Below are 12,429 nucleotides of genomic sequence, written 5' to 3' on the forward strand. Positions count from 1 at the left end.
CCCATCAACTGACTACTTCTAAGACAACAGGATCTGATTTGAGGCAATTTTGCTGCTATTTCTAGCATGTCAAGCAACAACATAGTGAGTCACTCATTTCTTCAAACAACTTGAGCACATTAAAGAATATTGGCCTTGATTGACAAAAAAGTAGGGATGGCCAAGGATGGAATGCTTTTGGCCATAGTATAGTAGAGTCCCCTATACATAGCACTGCAAGTAGTAAAACACTTTGATTAACTGAGGTTATCCATGCAATTAGTAGACAAAGCCTCCTTTAAGAGTATTTTAAACATTGGAAACAACAATAGAAATAACTTCAATAATCTCAGCTGATTGAAATCTTGGGACAACATAATGCAGATGATGGAGGTCTAGTCTTCAAAGACATGTTTCAGCCTTATTAGAAACTCATTAGAAAAGCGCATTGTGAGTGAGTCCTCATGCATGAAATAGTTTGAGTTGGAAAAAAACTGAGATTACCCAAAGAATTAATAAGCAAAATCTATTTCTAGAAAACACATTTAAAATTTCAAACTGTAAGCAAGGGAGATAATTCCAATACGATTAGATGACTGAAGTTTTTGTACAATGCTGAATGGAGTTTCAGAACATGAGATCATCAGACTAAATTGTTTCACAGCATACAGTTTCAATTCTCCACATCCTGAGTTCAAATCTGATGAAAACAAGAACCCTGTTTTAGATGGTTGATCCTCAACTTGAATGTTTTACAGTATACACCTTCAGTTCTCTAGGTTCCAAGTTCAAATCCACTTTAACACCAAGATGTCCTCATCTTGAGCCATTGACAATTTTCTACACAATCATGTCACTTGATAAGAAACAACAGCCAATTCTACCTCAAATCACATCCTACCATTTTTAACAAAGAAAGAACATACCAGATGATGTAATGCGAGGTTGAATATACCTTGGAAAAAAAAGGGGGAGGGTAGCCAGGGCTAGAAGCACCTTGGTCATTCATCTGCTGGATTAAATTGACCAGGCAGTAAATAACTGCAATAACAACAACAACAAAATTTCAGAATGTCTCAATTAATTAATTGTGATGTTAATGAGGTACCAGAACTTTCTGGAAAGTAAGGGAGATAATAAAAAGGGGAGTTAAGCAGGATAACTTGGGTAAAATTTAAATTTTTTAAAAAATGAAAAAACATTAATTATAATCTTACCGATATGTGGTGGTAATTAACCCAATCAAGGTGTTGTAATCCAGTGCTGTCCATTGTCTCTAAGCAGAGAACATTCAACAAGATTCTTGCTTTGCTTTATGATAATGTTAATTCAAGATAATCCCAAAGATTATCAGTTTCATTGGTTGGTCCTTAAACTGAAATAAAAAATAAAAAATGATTTTAGGCACAAAGCCAGCAATTTAGAGTGGGGTGGGTGGGGAAGTAGTCAATGCCATTGACCTCAGTATATGACCGGTACTTTATTTTATTGACCCCTCCAAATGGATGAAAGTTGACATCAGTGGCATTTGAGCTCAGAATGAGAACCAGAAGTTGTGGTTGTTGTGCTGGTAGTAGTTGATGGTGGTATTAATTGTAAATGTAGTGGTGGTGGTGGTGGTGGTGGTATGTGCAAAAGTAGCACTGTTGGTAACAGTAGTGGTGGTAGTAACTGTTGTACATTGAAGTCCTAATTAGTATAACGAATGTTGTTCATTTGTTTAAATAATTAAAACCCGCCAGTCACATGACAAGCATGAGTTTTATGTGAAATTGTGTTTTATATATTTTGCAATTAAAACAAACAGGGACATACAATTCGTTGCTATTATGTTAAACTGTTGTATGTCCAAATTTGGCCAATTTTTTTCAATATTTACTTTTGCTTGCAATAGCCAGTTTTTTTGGTCAAACTATCCTATCTCCAGCTGCTTCAGATGCCAAGATATCAAAAATTGTCAAAGAGTAATACAACAGTTTTGCTATGAAATGGTGAAACAGAACGCCTTACTTCCCTGGGCATGGACACATTGAAACTCCGACGTCTGGCAGCTGACTTGGCAGACACCCATAAAATTATTAACCATCTTACAAACAATAACTCTGAGCACCTTTTCAAACTCCACCAGTCTAACACCCGTGGACATGTTTACAAAGTCAGAAAACAGCACAGCTCCCATGACTTTTGGAAACATTTTTTCACGCTAAGAGCTGCTGAAGTATGGAACAGACTGCCGGCATCAGTTGTTAGTTGTCGGAGCACTGTATCCTTCAAAACTTCCATGCTTTCTGAGATCCGCCAACACTACACCTGATTTTCACCCCTTCATACACACGCAAGCATGTATCTGACTCATACACTGTTCACTTTCCAGACATTTGTACATTACTGCATATGCTTTATACGCACTTTTGACAAGGTGTGGTGCACCTGAGCACTGTATACAATAATTTCATTATTATTATTATTTTAATTTTCTCATTTTCTGAAAAAGCAGCATTTTGGACTTAATAGCAACGAATTGATTTCATCGCTACAGGATCATAGTTAATATTGTTACCCCTTCTCATACGTTCTGCTGTTGGTTGTGCTTCTGCTACAGCAATATAGGAATTCACAGTTTACCGCTATCTGGTCCTTGTTTCTATACCAATGCTTATGAAATAAGCAAATTACAAAAACTTGACAGTAGCAATGGTAATGATAGCAGTTGCAGTCACAGCAAAGAAGAGCCAACAATTCAAAATGGCCATAGTCCAGATAACTCGAGAGAGCTTGCCATCAAATACAGAAATCTTTCCAAGTGTGATTTCAACATAAGATTTGCTAAATATGAAGATTTGCCACAAGGATAAATAAAAAAAGAAAGTAAAGTAAGAAATTATATGAGAAAAGGGGCTTCCAGCCAAGAAAAGGTCTGTTGCAGGAGCAAATACAAATTATACAAGTAGGTAAATTTCTGGAAATTCTATTTTAATGTTTGCAGTGAATGGTAGCGAGTGATCCGATTGGTTGCTTTGTTTAATTTTCTAGATAGAGCCATTCTAACTTATGTACCTGCACTATACAATGGGAAGGAAATCAAGACAGAATTTAAACTATTTTAAATAGCATTAAGATATATGTGTAAGTGCATGTGTAGATATACGTGGATTTGATAGATGGAAACTGAAAGAAGTGGATCTTTTCGGTTTGAACGGCAGTTTTTAACATAATTTCTAGGTAACTAAAAAATTTTAAACTTCGTATAATGGTAGAATGTGTTTATAAAACATCTTTTTCTCTTGGCTTTATTGAGAAAATTCTATAGTTTATAAGATATTTGTTGTCTTTATTCTTCAATTTCTGCAATTTCAACCAATCAATGACGTCTATTGAGGTGAAAACATTCTGTTCCGTATGAAAATGTTGCTCGTTTAAGAAACAGATTGGGTTTATTTACATTTCTGAAGAAAAAAAGATACCTTTCCCCCACCCTAACCCTAAAACAGATTGAAATGCAATAGATCGATACTAGGGTCATAATTATGGGTGACAATTTCATATGACACCGCTAGAAAAAACTGCCGTTCAAACCGAAAAGATCCAAAGAAGTTTGTCCTATGTATATATGTGTGTGTGTGTATGTATAGCTACAGGTGGAGCCATCTTGCTTCCTATCCACGCGGTTTTAGGTTTAATTTCCACAGTGCAACAGCTTGGGCAAATTTTTCATACTATAATCCTCCCAAGTGATGCAAGTGGATTTGGCAAATAGAAACTGTAAGAAGCCCATAATGTGTGTGTTTCTCCTTGTCTTCATATAATAAGAATGAAATTATTGTATACAGTGCTCAGGTGCACCACAACTTGCCAAAAAGTGCGCATAAAGTATACTCTTTACTCTTTTACTTGTTTCAGTCATTTGACTGCGGCCATGCTGGAGCACCGCCTTTAGTCAAGCAAATCGACCCCGGGACTTATTCTTTGTAAGCCCAGTACTTATTCTATTGGTCTCTTTTGCCGAACTGCTAAGTTACGGGGACATAAACACACCAGCATTGGTTGTCAAGCAATGCTAGGGGGACAAACACAGACACACATACATATATATCTATACATATATACGACAGGCTTCTTTCAGTTTCCGTCTACCATATCCACTCACAAGGCTTTGGTGTGCCCGAGGCTATAGCAGAAGATACTTGCCCAAGATGCCACGCAGTGGGACTGAACCCGGAACCATGTGGTTGGTTAGCAAGCTACTTACCACACAGCCACTCCTGCGCTGTAATGTATATATGCAGTATTGTACAAATATCTGGAAAGCGAACAATGTATGAGTCAGATACATGCTTGCGTGTGTATGGAGGGGAGAAAATCAGGTGTAGTGTTGGCGAATCTCAGAAAGCATGGAAGTTTTGAAGGATACAGTGCTCCGACAACTAACAACTGATGCTGGCAGTCTGTACCATGTTTCAGCAACTCTTAGCGTGAAAAAATGTTTCCGAAAGTCATGGGAGCTGTGCTGTTTTCTGACTTTGTAAAAATGTCCACAGGTGTTAGACAGGTGGAGTTTGAAAAGGTGCTCAGAGTTATTGTTTGTAAGATGGTTTGTAATTTTATGGGTGTCTGCTAAGTCAGCTGCCAGACGTCGGAGTTTCAATGTATCCATGCACAGGGAAGTAAGGCGTTCAGAATATGGCAAATGCTTGATGGAGGGTATTCTCTTGGTTGCACGTCGCTGAACGGCTTCCAGAGGATTAATATCCTGGGCAAGATAGGGGTTCCAGACCGGTGATGCAAATTCCAGGTGAGGTCGTACCATAGCTATATAAAGCCGCAGATGGATAGCCGCAAAGCTATAATGTGTTTGTTGTAAATAAATGTCATTCATTGCAATATTCTGAATAAAGTATGCCTGGCCAATACGGGAGGGGAAGACCAGGGGACATTATCTTGCTTGGAAACAGGTGAGGTTTGGTGACAGGAAGAGCATCCCGTCTTAGGAAAAAAAAAACACTGCCTCAATAAAGCTTCATCCGACCCACGCAACCATAAAAAAGTGGACATTAAAACAACATTGATGATGAGGAGGAGACATACAGACAGACACACGAATATGTAAAGTAGGAGACAGGAATCTGGTGCAAACTGAAAACAGATGAATTATAAATATAATCTGATGATAAATATATAATGTGTGTGTGTGTTGTGTGTCTATGTTGTAAAGCATAGATGTGTGGATACATGCTCTCTCTCTCTCTCTCCGTATATGTGTGTGTATATATATATATATATATATATATATATATATACACATACATACATACATACACACACAAATGCATTTTTCTCTATATGTGCGTGTGTGTATATATAGATATATAAATGTGTATGCATATATATATATATATATATATATATATATTTATGTATATACACACCACACACACACATACATACATACATACACGCACATAAATTCATTTATCTCTATGTGTGTGTGTGTATGCATATATATATACATACATATACACACACATATACATACACACACATACACACACACACAAATGCATTTATCTCTATATGTGTCTATATATAGAGATATATAGATGTGTATGCATATATACATATACACACATATACATACATACACACACACAAATGTATTTACCTCTATGTGTGTGTGTATATATAGATATATATTGTGTATGCATATATATATATATACACACACATATACATACATAAACACATAAATGCATCTAACACTATATGTGTGTGTGTATATATATAGATGTGTATGCATATATATATATATAGACACACACACACACTAAATAAACAAACAACAAAGATCAAAACAAAAAAGCATTAATGGTAATATTGTGTGAGTGGAGAAGATTCTAAATGTTTGGAGAACAACCATTTTTTTTCTTTTTAATTATTTATTTCCGTATTTCTTTGTTTATTTTGGAGATTGGCAAAGGAAAAAGAGCTAAAAATGATGAAGAAATAAAAAAAAGTTGTGGAACAGAGGAGAGAGAGAGGGAGAGAGCAGGAGAGAGACAGAGAGAGAATGAGAGAGAGAGAGACAGAGATGGAGAGAGAACGAGAGAGAGAGAGGGAGAGAGAACGAGAGAGATAGACAGAGAGAGGGAGAGAGAACAAGAGAGAGAGACAGACAGACAGAGAGAGGGAGAGAGAACAAGAGAGACAGACAGACAGACAGAACAAGAGAGAGAGAGGGAGAGAGAACAAGAGAGAGAGACAGACAGACAGAGAGAGGGAGAGAGAACAAGAGAGAGAGACAGACAGACAGAAGAAGAGAGAGAGAGGGAGAGAGAACGAGAGAGACAGACAGAGAGAGGGAGAGAGAACAAGAGAGACAGACAGACAGACAGAGAGGGAGAGAGAACGAGAGAGAGACAGACAGACAGACAGACAGACAGAACAAGAGAGAGAGAGGGAGAGAGAACGAGAGAGAGAGACAGACAGACAGACAGAGAGAACGAGAGAGAGAGAGAACGAGAGAGAGAGAGAGAGAGGGAGAGAATGAGAGAGAGAGGGGGAGACATGAGATCAGCAAATTTTTTTTTTTTTTTTTGTTATTTGTCCCATAAAAAGTTTGTCTAAATTTAGCTGTGAACATTTCACCAGTCTTGGAGACAAACAAATGAGCACCAAATTAATGGTTTTTATAAAAGGAAACTGGAGATGTGTGTGTGTGTGTGTGTGTGTGTGTGTATACACGTGCACACACAAGTTTACTAGAAGAATGCATGAGGTTGTGTATGCATGCATGTATGTATGTGTGTGTATAGATTATATATACACACATATATGGGAATGAGCTGAGTGTGTGTGTGTGTGTGTGTAGTGTGTATATATATATATATATATATATATTGATTTCAAAATCTACACTCACATACACATATATGTATATACATACATACACAACCTCAAATAGTCTTCTAGTTAACTTTAATGTTTCTGTGTGTATGTATATATATATATATATATATATATATATAATCCACACATACATACATACATACGTACATGCATACACAACCTCATGTTAACTTTTGTGTGTGTGTGTATGTATATATATATATATATATATATATATACACACACACACACTCTCACACCCACACATGGGGAAGAGTTCAGTGTGTGTGTGTGTGTGTATATACATACACATATATACCCTTATATACATCCAAATATATATACATATATAGTACTCATTTTAAAACAATATACACACATACACCCCCACGTATTCGAGAGGGAGTCAGACGGATATTTGAGAGGGAGTCATGTGCACGTACATACATACATAAAAACATACAAATTGCTTGTTTTTTTAAACAATTTGACATTAAACTGAATGATTATTGAATACCTTACAGCAACATACATATTCATTAAACTAAGGCAGCGAGCTGGAAGAATCGTTAGCACCCTGGACGAAATGCTTAGTGGTATGTCGCCTATCGCAACACTGAGGGTTCAAATTCTGCCGAGGTCGATTAAGCCTTTCAGCCTTTCAGGGACTATAAATTAAGTACCAGTTGAGTACTGGGGTCAATATAATCGACTGGCCCCCTGCCCCCCGAATTTCAGCCCTTGTGCCTATAGCAGGAAACATTTTAATTAAATTTAAATGTTGAAGTAAATCTAGCTTAGTGGTATGTCCCCTATCACATCAAGAGTTCAAATTCTGCCAAGGTCGATTAAGCCTTTCAGCCTTTCAGGAACAATTAATTAATACAGTTGAGTACTGGGGTCAATATAATCGACTGGCCCCCTGCCCCCCGAATTTCAGCCCTTGTGCCTATAGCAGGAAGGAAACATTTTAATTAAATTTAAATGTTGAAGTAAATCTAGCTTAGTGTATGTCCCCTATCACATCAAGAGTTCAAATTCTGCAAGTCGACTTTGCCTTTCAGCCTTTCAGGGACTATAAATTAAGTACCAGTGAGTACTGGGGTCAATATAATCGACTGGCCCCCTGCCCCCCGAATTTCAGCCCTTGTGCCTATAGCAGGAAACATTTTAATTAAATTTAAATGTTGAAGTAAATCTAGCTTAGTGGTATGTCCCCTATCACATCAAGAGTTCAAATTCTGCCAAGGTCGATTTGCCTTTCAGCCTTTCAGGAACAATTAATTAAGTACCAGTTGAGTACTGGGGTCAATATAATCGACTGGCCCCCTGCCCCCCGAATTTCAGCCCTTGTGCCTATAGCAGGAAACATTTTAATTAAATTTAAATGTTGAAGTAAATCTAGCTTAGTGGTATGTCCCCTATCACATCAAGAGTTCAAATTCTGCCAAGGTCGACTTTGCCTTTCAGCCTTTCAGGGACTATAAATTAAGTACCAGTTGAGTACTGGGGTCAATATAATCGACTGGCCCCCTGACCCCGAATTTTAGCCCTTGTGCCTATAGCAGGAAACATTTTAATTAGATTTAAATGTTGAAGTGAATCTAACGGTTTTTGTGTGTTTCTTAAATGGCTTATAAACACCTTCCGTGCTGCAATTGTTTTCGTTCCAGCACACGATCTCAGATCAGGTCACTTGCTATGCAAGTACATCCCCGTAATTTTAATTAAACTTTACAAAGGAAACATTGACAGCGATGACAGTTTCAGCTTATTTGCCTTCATCATTTTAACGTGTGTGTGTGTGTGTGTGTGTGTGTGTTGTATGTATGTATGACAAAGTGGCCTAGTTGTCAGAGTGTTGCACTCATGATTGCTAAATTATGGGTTCAATTCCTGGACTAGGCGGTGCATTGTGTTCTTGAGCAAAACCCTCCATTTCATGTTACCCCTGTCCACTCAGCTATAAGCGAGTCACCCTGCGATGGACTGGCCTTCAGATCAGGGGCAAATGTTAGCCTGCTCACCTAGCCAGCGAGATGGCATCATTCAAAAGCTAAAACAATGCAAAGCGCATTGTGACCAGTGATGTACAACAACATCCAATAATGGACATCGATGTTTCACCATTTTTGGGGCTTATCATTTTTTGGTTCCTGAACCAAATCTGAGGCAAATTGAATAGCTTGTCCACGACTATACATAAAATGGTGCAAAAACCATCAGATGGTATGCCTGTATGATGTACACGTGGCAGGGGTGGGGGTTAAAGAGAGGGAGGAAAGAGAGAGAGAGTGACAAGGTGCATTGTCAGAGCTAAGATGATTTAAGGAGAAGTAGTTATAAAATTCCTAGATTATTGTAATTTTAGTATAACATTAATAAATCTCTGAACGAGGTATAGACAGTAACTACACGACAATGTGAAGTATATTTTCTATCCCCTTAGTGGTTAACCATATTGAGATGGCAAATATACCTCACATTGTCGTGTAGTTACTGTCTATACCTTGTTCAGAGATTTATTATTGCTTGTATACACTTTTTCAAGATCAGTGACGAAAAGTTATGGGAAAAAGGATATAAATATTTGCATTGAATGAATCAACTCGTTTCATCGAAAACCGGTGATTGTCGTGCGCTGATGACAGGTCAATACCTAGAAACTGCAGTCCATGCGTATAACTTAGGTTGACGAGGGAAGGGTGACCTCCCTTTGCAAATACCAAGAGGGCACAGAAAGTGTGCTTATAGCCAGCTGGAGGAGATGTTCCCCTGGGGCTACAAGCTACAGTAACACCCACCTTTAGTGGTTAGCCATATTGAGATGGCAAATATACCTCACAGTATAACATTCTTAGACATCTAATAAGCTGACCCGTCATCTTTTTTTTTATTCCAGATTGAAGGAGATGGCTGTAAGAATACTCTGAACACACCCTGCTAAACACTGCTTGCCACAAATCCATTCTGGTAACCAACTGTTTGATAGAGGTGGGCATCAAGACTGTCATTCGCCCTTCCTACAATCCAGATTTTGCTCCCTAAGACTTTTGGTTGTTCCCCAAGCTGAAAGAGAACCTCAGGAGCCATCCTCCTTTTGAATATGAAGGAGGCTATGTCAAGGGTCCTGGACACCCGTACTTTAGATCAGTGGTTTTCAACTAGGCTTCTGCAGAACCTTAGGGTTCTGCCAGCACAGTCCAGGGGTTCCGCAAGAAGTTACAAAACAGCTAAAATCGGCAGTAATTTTTAATTCTCCTGTGCAGATATGTGTGCATAAAACTATTAAATTATTGCACAGGGGTTCCTCGAGCCAGTGGAATGTTTCCTTGGGGTTCCGCTCCAGCAAAAAGTTTGAAAAGCACTGCTTTAGATGTTTTCCATGAGGCCTTCACGAAGTGGGTTGAGCGTTACAAAAGTGCACAAAAGAGATTAAAGTTTCGGAAGAGACTAGAGTTTCGTCCTTCTTACGAAATCAATAAATGGTCTCTCGACTAAAAAGGTCTGAAAACTTTTAGAATGCACCTCATGTATATACATCTTTCTATCTTTTACTTGTTTCAGTCATTAGACTGCAGCCATGCTGGAGCACCACCTTGAATTTCCAATCGAATGAATCAATTCCAGTACTTATGTGGGTGGGAAGCAAGTTTCTTACCACAGAAATTCCTGCACCGATATATAATACAATAATACACTGGAATAAGAAAACTCCTGGTCCCTTCCATTTAGAATTTGTCTTTGATAAAGTCTGGTTCCTTTATAGAACAGTTTGACCTAAATTGTGGTTTTCTCCAGAATTTTTTTTGTAACAGACACTTTTAAAAATTGCATGCATGTATGTATGTGTGTATGTATGTATGTATGTGTGTGTGTGTGTGTGTATGTATGTATGTATATGTATGTACCCATGCTAGCATGGAAAACGGACGCTAAATGATGATGATGATATGTATGTATGTATGTATGTATGTATGTGTGTGTATGTATGTATGTATGTATGTGTGTGTATGTATGTATGTGTGTGTATGTATGTATGTATGTATGTGTGTATGTGTATGTGTGTATGTGTGTGTGTGTATGTGTGCGTGTATGTATGTATGTATGTATGTGTGTATGGTGTGTGTGTATGTGTGCGTGTATGTATGTATGTATGTATGTGTGTGTGTGTGTATGTATGTAAGTATGTATGTATATGTGTATGTATGTGTGTATGTATGTGGGTATGTATGTGTGTATGTATGTATATGTGTATGTATATATGTATGTATGTAATACAGATAGAGTTAAGCATCTAAATATACTGGAAACAATCTGTATGCGCAGAGACTAAAATAAATATTCATGAGACTCACACTCTCTCTACATACATACATACAAACATATATATATATATATATATATATATATAATGTGTGTGTGTGTGTGTATCACTATGCTTACACAACACATTCCCTCCCAGACAGTCATATATGATTTTGTGCGCACACCAGAACATATGGAGAAGAAACAGAACAACTACATTCTGTTGATATATGCCTAACGCAACACAAGGACCAAAAAATTGACAGCAAAACGGTGATGGTAACTATGATGGTGATGGTGGTGATGGCAGGAGTGTTGATGGCGGTGGTGATGACAGAAGTGGTGGTGATGACTGTGGTGGAGGCAGTGATTCTGATAATGGTAGTAGCACTGATGGTGGTGGTGGTGATGATGGTTGGTGCTGGTGGTGGTGACGGTGGTGGTAGCAGGGATGGTGATGGTAATAGTGGTGATGATGATGATAATGGTGGTGGTGGTGGTAGCAGGGATGGTGATGGTAATAGTGGTGATGATGATGATGATGGTGGTGGTGGTGGTAGCAGGGATGGTGATGGTAATAGTGGTGATGATGATGATGGTGGTGGTGGTGGTGGTGGTAGCAGGGATGGTGATGGTAATAGTGGTGATGATGATGATGGTGGTGGTAGCAGGGATGGTGATGGTAATAGTGGTGATGATGATGATGGTGGTGGTAGCAGGGATGGTGATGGTAATAGTGGTGATGATGATGATGGTGGTGGTAGCAGGGATGGTGATGGTAATAGTGGTGATGATGATGGTGGTGGTGGTGGTGGTGATGGTGGTGGTAGCAGGGATGGTGATGGTAATAGTGGTGATGATGATGATGGTGGTGGTGATGGATAAGGCTGTATAAAGCTGCCAGATTAAACAACAACAACAGCAACAGCATCGTAGCATATCAGACCGAACTTCTCTCACTTTGGTCAGAAGCCAATCTGTCAAGGAAAAGGTATGCAGACAAAACCCTACTGTGGCTTCACACCAGATTCCTTATTTAACAAGCTATGTAGTCAGACACACCAACATGCATACACTAGGAATATAAATAAATATATAATATATATATTATATATATATTATATATATAGGCGTAGGAGTGGCTGTGTGGTAAGTGGCTTGCTTACAAACCACATGGTTCCGGGTTCAGTCCCACTGCGTGGCACCTTGGGCAAGGATCTTCTACTATAGCCCATGAGTGGATTTGGTAGACAGAAACTG

At 38.4% G+C, this 12,429-nt stretch overlaps 1 protein-coding gene across 2 annotated transcripts in view; it reads right to left on the reverse strand.

The window, feature by feature from the left end:
- Positions 1 to 12,429, reverse strand: part of LOC115224027 — a 131,557-nt gene that overhangs the window by 105,583 nt on the left and 13,545 nt on the right. For both annotated transcript variants that reach the window (XM_029794824.2, XM_029794823.2), the window contains exon 2: positions 1,197 to 1,354. In XM_029794824.2, coding sequence (XP_029650684.1) covers positions 1,197 to 1,250 — 54 coding nt within the window. In that variant the 5' untranslated portion in view covers positions 1,251 to 1,354. The remainder of the gene's footprint in view (positions 1 to 1,196; positions 1,355 to 12,429) is intronic.

This window comes from Octopus sinensis, linkage group LG24 (genome assembly GCF_006345805.1).
Source record: "Octopus sinensis linkage group LG24, ASM634580v1, whole genome shotgun sequence".
Lineage (NCBI taxonomy): Eukaryota > Metazoa > Mollusca > Cephalopoda > Octopoda > Octopodidae > Octopus > Octopus sinensis.